The 7,892-nt window shown below is 44.8% G+C and overlaps 2 protein-coding genes across 2 annotated transcripts; one reads left to right on the forward strand and one right to left on the reverse strand.

The window, feature by feature from the left end:
- Window positions 1-599: 599 nt before the first annotated feature.
- EAE97_003548 (uncharacterized protein) lies at window positions 600-6,066 on the reverse strand (the record flags this gene model as incomplete). Its single annotated transcript, XM_038874060.1, has 2 exons — window positions 5,549-6,066; window positions 600-5,495 (listed from the first exon to the last, which is right to left on the reverse strand). Exons 1-2 carry the CDS (start codon window positions 5,957-5,959, stop codon window positions 600-602), a joined length of 5,307 nt encoding a protein of 1,768 aa, XP_038734669.1. The 5' UTR covers window positions 5,960-6,066.
- Window positions 6,067-6,485: 419 nt separating this feature from the next.
- On the forward strand, window positions 6,486-7,892 carry EAE97_003549 (uncharacterized protein; the record flags this gene model as incomplete). Its single annotated transcript, XM_038874061.1, has 1 exon — window positions 6,486-7,892. The coding sequence occupies one exon, from the start codon at window positions 6,486-6,488 to the stop codon at window positions 7,890-7,892; it is 1,407 nt and encodes a 468-aa protein (XP_038734670.1).

Genomic DNA, 7,892 nt, shown 5'->3' on the forward strand with positions numbered 1-7,892 from the left:
TGCATGCTGAAAAATACGCGTGCTGATATGTTCGCATCATGGTTCTATCCCCACATCCACAGCTTCAATCACTCATCTATCTCTATTAGTATATCTTCTCTTTCTGGTCCAACAGGTTCAACGTTTTGATAATAAAATTGATCAATGCCACCATTAAATACCTAGGTGCATCCCCTTTACTAGAAAATCACCATCTGTAATTCCTCCAACCGTAATTCTACCGAATCAAGGCAAGGGACTGAGGTTCTCGAAAAACGCTCATTGCATTACAAGCACACCATACCACATTGATATCACAACAAGTATTAAACATCGATCCATCTCTGATAGTACGTATTAAATTCTAATTGAGGTATTGCTGCTTCAAAAACTAAGATAGCTAGCTAAATGCGCTCATCTCGTCTCATCTGCCGAGAAGATTCTCATAATCGTTTTCCATAACTTCGAGAAACCTATGTGTATATGTCCCCAAACGAGTCTGCCCCCCATGCGCCGCAGTCATTATAAAATACATTTATCTATACATTAGGTCCTACTCTCGATTGAACTCCGTGAATCGCTTCACGTCTAAATTCCAGAGATGCAAATCCATATCTCCCTCACTTCTTTCCCTTTTCCGTGGCACTCTTTCCCTGAGTATCCTTCTCCATCGCTGCACTAAGCCTTTCTAATTTCGTCTTTTGACGATCATCGAGTGCGTGAAACCATTCTCTCAATTCTTTCATGTGTTTCTTTTCCCCATGACCATATTCAACAGGAGGTCCCCGAACTTCTATTTCTGTACCCTCATCCTTGAACACTGCCCAGCTACTCTCTTCTTCAGATTTCAATGTGAAACCTCTCCCTTTGACCGATAAGACACTGAAATCTCTCAGTAATATACCATCTCCAATTTCAGGTGTGGGAAGAGCATCTCTGTATGGACGGAAGATTTTCACTTCCACTACGCCGGAAGGAGCTATAGTTTGATCGGTAATAGTGAAGATGCTAGTGTAGTGTCTTGGCCCTGACTTTGCTCTTTGAGGTTCAGTAGGTACGCTTGTAGCGATTGCCAAAATATCTAGTTTAGAATTCATTTTGAAACGAAGCATTTTGAGAGTTGTGTATTCACTCAAATCAGTACGAAGATATTTGGTCAGACGTAGTTTCGGATCGGTAGTTGCTGGTGCTCTTAGATGATGGCCGGCTTTTGTAGGCGATTCGGGTAGTCCAAGTATTGCCATTTCAGTGCTCGTATCCGGACCTTTTGGCGTTTTCTCTTCATCAAGAACTAGAGATGGCGACCTTTTAGACCGATTGCTATCACGTGTAGATGGCCTCTCGTTCTCTTTGTTGTAATTTGTTGGCGTAACAGGAGGGATAGCCTCCACAACTGGCTCCAACTTCTTAGAACGTGTTTGTCTAGGACTTATAGTCGCCGATCCTTTCCTACTCCTCTTGAAATCAGGCGAAGGTGAAAGATCTTTGCTGGACCGGGTTTGTCTAGGGCTGGTTGGGGTTGGTTCTTTTTTGCTTGTCCTAGATTCAGGTGTAAATTCTTTGCGGCCACGACTTCTTAAGGGAGATAAAGAATTGGGAGGTGCTCGTCTGAATTTCTCCGACACAAAGGCTTCGGTATCATCGGCGACAGCTTCAGTCTCCTCAATTGTTTGCTCGATATACTCTTCCGTGACCTCAAAATTCTTTAAGTCTTGATCAAAAATGCTGTTTTCGGCCAACCTTGCAAGAGTCTGTTGAGTTTCGAACTCCCTCGTTTCGGCTGCTCTGACATTGATTTCAATTTGTTCAATCTCCGCCTCGCCCTCTTCAGATTCTTCATCTTCAACATCCGAGACGCCCTCCCTAAACACCTCATCCTCATCAACATCCGAAGCGCCCTCCATGAATACCTCATCATCGTCAACATTCAAGACTTCCTCTTCAAACACTCCACCTTGACGCATCTCCAAATATCTCTCTCCGGCATCTTCATCTTCATCTTCATCAACAGTTGAATCGATCTCCTCAATATTTCCTCCTTCATTCACTTCAGCATTATCTTCCTCCGCACTTCCAGCCATATCATCCTCGATAATCTCTTCGCTGACCTGCCTGATTTCGATTTCGGTAGTTTCAGTGTCTTTGAGCTCAATTACTTCTGTCTTAGTAAATTGAACCTCTATGTCTTCTGACTCGGAATCAATCGTTCCATCGTCTTCATCTATCGCACCCGTGTCTGGAGCTACATCCGGCATCGCGTCAGGCTCCTCTTGAGAAGAATTTGTGTCTTCATTCTCAAGTAAGTCCGATGATGAATCCTTTTCGATGCCTGCATCAGTTTCCACCATATCCATGTCTTCATCCATCTCTCCCATCTCTTCTCGTAACTGAAGTTGAAGTAGATCTGACATCGAAGTTAATCCATCCTCATCATCATCCCTATCGATGTTCTCATCAATTTTCTCATCAATGTTCTGATTTTGAGTATCGTCAGGTGTTGGAAGCTGATCATTCTGATGATCTGCGGTAGTATCAATGGCATTAATAGTGCTTTGGGATTGTGGTATCTGGTCTGGTTCATCAATTAACTTTGGTTCGTCTTCCAATTCAGTTTCTGACACCGCAGGAGAGGAGAGGAGATCTTTATTCTCTTTGTCGCCCTCGTCACCCGTATCATTCGCATCACTAGTATCATTTGCATCGCTCGTATCGTTTGCGCCATCTATACCAAAAGTTCTCGAGAACAGGGTAGCTCCTTTAGGAGACCTTGCCCAACCAGACTTGGCAGCTCGATCCTTGATACTTTGATCTGTGGAACTGGGTACTGTTGAAACATTAGCGTTCTCTACAGCGATTGGCGATGGTAGAAAATGTTCGAGTGCAACACTATGAGTAATCGCATTGCCATCGGCCAGTATAGGGCCAGGTACAATTTCGGTCGCTGGTCGTACATCGTCCGTCATTTCGATTGGTTCGTGTCCTTGGGAAGGAGTCTCCTCATCATTTGCCCCATTCGGATTTTGATCAAGATCCTCATTTTCAACAACCTCGACATCGTTCTTGAAAATTTCTTGATCACTCTGGGGTACATCACTGTCAGCATTTGCAGAACCTTGTTCCAGCTGTTTCTCTGCACCCGCTTTCTCTAGCTTTTCGAATAACCCGTCGAGATTGTCTGTAGTATTATCGACATCCATCTTGTCAATGGCAGCAGATGGATTGGTTACACTGGTTTCGATATCCATGGGCTCAGTAGAATCTACTTCGATAGCAGTCTCATCCTCTAGGTTTTCTTGTGGTGGGGATTGTTTTGCGCCCTCTGGCCCAAGCACGCTTTCATCTGCATCCATTTGCGTGTCAAGACCAGAGCCCGGTGTATTCAATACATTTTCAGGCATTTCTGCGTCGGGTTTGATGGTGTCGATGCGATCTTCGACTAGCGCGTTTTCACTTGCCATGGGCTCGTCCTCAACTGACTCTTCCGAGGACTCCCTTACAATTTCTTGGGACTTTGTAGAACGGATGCTAATGTTTGGAACTTGTTCGCCAACAATATCCAGACTTTCATCTCCCCCTTCCTCTTCGTCATCCTCTTCTTCCTCTCCGTCATCCTCATATTCCTCTGATTCTTCCCCCGATTCAATTTTCTCGTCAGCCTTATGATCGTTTCTGATTTGAGCAACTGGGGCTTCCGCTGGCTCCTCATCTTCATCATCCGAGGACAAAAGATCTATTACCTCAGGCTGTTGCTGAATTGGCGCTTGATTGCTCGTCTCACCCTCGTCATCTTCACTGTAGCTATCTTCGTCATCGTAATCCTCCTCACTGCCGTTTTCGTAATCTTCGGGATAGTTACCCCTACCCGTTGAATCCATATTCTCATCATTTTCATCAAAGTAGCCTTGTTCATAGTGATCTGATTCCTGATCATCGTAAATAATTTCCTCGTCTTCATCTTCTTCCCTTGCTTCATAGTAGGAACCTTGTTCGCCATACTCCATTGCGAGAGCCGAATTGGGCAGCTGTTGCTCACTATCATCTTCGACTTCAAGGAATCCCTCAGCATCCTCATCTTCATCCTCATCACTACTCTCGGTCAAGTCTACAATTTGAGATGGGGGAGACTGGTGCGATTGACGGGTGTGATTGGATTGATGAGATTGGTCACTTTGAGACCGAACCATAGATGTTGTGGAAGGGAGTTGGGGGTATAAACTGGCAGTTTGTTGATGACTGTCTCCCAAGTCAGGATAGTCCATGATAGGCTGGGTTGCCCAATTGTTTGGTTCTGCGTAGGTCTGCTCTGGATCGGGATAGTTGTATTGATCTAGACCCTCCTCCATTTCGGGGGGAATGAATCGGCCTTGTTCTTCTGGTATCTCTTCGTAAGCGCCGACTGACGTAAAGGAATCTGGCCCAGGAGCATTGTACGGTGCAAATAGTTGATCAGCACTATCCTCCACCTCATTTGGACGTTGCTGGTGAGGAGGAAAGATGTTCCTGGTATTTAGGGGGTCATACTGATCTCCAGAAAGAATTGATGACGTATTGTAGGTAGTCTGGCCCGACTCTGACTGATCATTCGAGTGACGTAGAGGACTGGCATCGTACACATCCTTTTCTTGCCTATGGCCTGAAATCAGTGTATCAGACTCTGCTAATAGCGCAACCGGAGCATTTGTTATTTCAAGATCTTGAGTATGTTCATTGTGTATGTAGTTATTGAATTTCTCAACTCGGGTTGCTACTAGTGGAGATACCAAAGGAAGACCTTCTGATGACAAAGGCCGTAGTTGCGGGGAAGAAGGCAGCTTTTCATCTGAATTGTCGGACGGGATTTCTCGTGGCCTACTATCTGGAATGATAGAACCAGACGCTTTATTTGGAGGCGGCATTGGATTTGTGTTCCCATCTTCGACCCGTGGTGTCTCCTGCGATGGAGCTTCCGCATGCACAACCTCTACACTTTCATTCGTCTCCGCTTCCTCGGCGATCTTAGGCAGATCTTGGTCTAATGTTTGCGTCGCTTCGGTGATTACCTCAGTTTCAACCTCTATAGTTTGAACACCCTCATCCGTCATTGATGGCGCACGTTGGTTTACTGGTTCCTCGATACCACTTTCCGAAGATGCTGCTACCGGCTCTTCGACCTCTGGACTGGGACTTGGCGACCCACTCGTAAATCGCCATGATGTACTGAGCCTAGTTCTTTTCCTCCCTTTACCACGGACTGATCCATCTTCAACCTCAAATGGGTCGTAGCCTTCTTCGAACATTGAACCGTATGATATTCGCTCACGTTTCAAGAAAGCCGGAGAAGAGTACTCCTCTATATTCTGTGAAGCCGTTTGCTTGAAGAATGAAACAGGAGTTGCTGGGATCTCTGGGATTTGGTTTTCGGTCTCTAGATCTGTCGCTGGGGCAGGCGGGGGCGGGAAGGCATTTGTCTGAACAGATTCGGAATCGGGATTTTCAACGCTGATAAGCTTGACATCTTGAGAGTCTTCAGGGCGAAACTGCAAGAAGAATAGTTAGAACATTATATATGGAAGTTAAATTTTATTCTTACCTGGAGTAACAGTTTGTCTGTGAACTTCAATTCAAACTCCACACCCCTTCCAGGTGTCGCACTTGGAGCTTCAGTTCCCACATATTCCGCTCCATCTAAGCATAAGATCACTTCATCTCCGCTAGTGATACCAGACTTCGCAATCGCATTCGCAGACGATCCTGAAAACTGTACGCGCACTTGACCTCTGATTCTGCGCAAGCGGAAATCGGGTTCGGCAAGTAAGAAAGCCACAGAACCCGTACGAGAACTATATGGCCATGTGAGAGTCACTACCGCCTTAACTGATCTCGAAGCTGATGCTGGAAGTAACGGCGTAAGCTGCGCGATTGGGATATGCGTGGTTGACTCTAACTTTGACATTGTTGTGGAGTTTGGAATTCCATTTGCAGCTGCTATTGTTTCTGCCATTGTAAAATGGAGAATTACTGCTTTAGATGCCGATCATCGGGAAATAAGCATTTCCTTTCTGAAGTGACGTATCAACGAACCGTATCGTATCCCTTTGCGTGAATAATTGTTTTGCTTCGAGTTTGTAGAACGCGTTTGTGGATTCCTGCTGTGATGGAAGCTTTGTTAGCTTGCGATGGGGTGGGCGTCATCGGAATCTTTTTAAAGTTTTTGCCGATGTAATGACCCCTGCTCTACTAAAGCGTATCTTGCTGTCAGCTGGGGTAACGCAAAGAATAAAAAGCAAGAATAGTCGGCTTTTATATATAGGGACGTATCTGAATTCACACACTCTCAATATTCTTCTATATACTCAGAGGAAGCATTTCTAATCCTACAATACGACAAGCATTATATATTCTTAAGCTTCTCTCATCCTTTCATCAACGTATATCTCCAGTTCCAAAACCCAAATCAACACATATATTACCGCAAGTCCAATAAGTGAAACTGAAGAAATATTTAAAGTCATCTCGAAACCTCCAACATGAACTCTAGAATTCGAGCATCGTTCAATGTCAAGCGAATTGCAATTATAGGTGCAGGTCCCTCTGGATTAGCCGCAGCAAGATTTCTTCTGGCGGAGCAATACTTCGACAAGATCGATATCATTGAGCAGCAAGCTGAAGTTGGAGGAGTATGGAATTATACTCCAAATATAAGTCAGAGTGTGCGCATCCCATCAACGTCGCCAAATGTATCTCTGGAAAAGCCAATCTGGCCAAAAGACGGAAATCCTCCGGTTTTCTCAAATCCCATGTATGATCGTTTACACACAAATATTCCAAAGTCGTTGATGTGCTTTTCTGATCGACCATTTCGCTCCGACTCTCTGTTGTTCCCCACACGCGAAGATGTTCAAGAATACCTTGTACATTACTCTGGAGAAGTTAGACATCTGATTCGCTTCTCGGAGCAAGTCCAAGATATAAGTTTAGAGCCAGACAATGGTCGTGATCGATGGCGAATCACTTCTAGATCTACAATTACCAATGACGAGATCAAAGAGACTTATGATGCTGTTGTTATCGCAAACGGACATTATTCTGTCCCTCTTATACCTGATGTACCGGGGATTAAGGAATTCAACTCGGCTCATCCATCCACCATATCACACTCCAAAATCTTTCGTTCACCCGATTCTTTTGTAGGTAAGAAAGTAATCGTGGTTGGAAGTGGAGCCTCGGGATTGGATATTGGAACACAGATCAGTAAGGTTTGTAAGAAGCCTCTATTGAATTCAGTAAGGACTTCCTTTGGCGAGGGAGGAGACGGGAAGGAAGAGGTTCCTCCCATCTCAGAATACCTTGCCGACATTAGAGGTGTGAGGTTTGATGATGGGCGGATAGAAAAAGACGTCGATGCCGTAGTATACTGCACAGGGTACTTCTACTCTTATCCATTCCTCAGTTCGTTAAAGCCACCAGTCGTCACCACTGGTCGACGAGTGGTGGGCTCATATCAACATCTATTTGATATCCAGCATCCAACTCTTGCATTTACAGCCTTGGCACAAAAAATTATCCCGTTCCCAATATCTGAAGTCCAAAGTGCAGCAGTCTCGAAAGTTTGGTCGAACAAGTTGGACTTGCCTAGTAAGGAAGAAATGAATCTATGGGAGCAGGAAAGAGTGAAAGAACATGGTAATGGCACGTCTTTCCACGTCTTTGGTTACCCTCACGACGCAAATTATCTAAATAGCTTACACGATTGGGTGAAAGGTGCCAAAGGGGGATTCAGTAAGGAGCCAGCATATTGGGACGAGGAGAAGTTGTGGATAAGAAAAATATACGCAGAAATACGAAAGCGTTTTATTGAAGATGGCGAGAAAGCAAAGTCCCTGGAAGAGCTGGGTTATGATTTTGAGAAACGTAATGACCAGGTGAAAAGATAG

Source organism: Botrytis byssoidea, assembly GCF_014898295.1.
Source record: "Botrytis byssoidea strain MUCL 94 chromosome Unknown BBYS_006, whole genome shotgun sequence".
Lineage (NCBI taxonomy): Eukaryota > Fungi > Ascomycota > Leotiomycetes > Helotiales > Sclerotiniaceae > Botrytis > Botrytis byssoidea.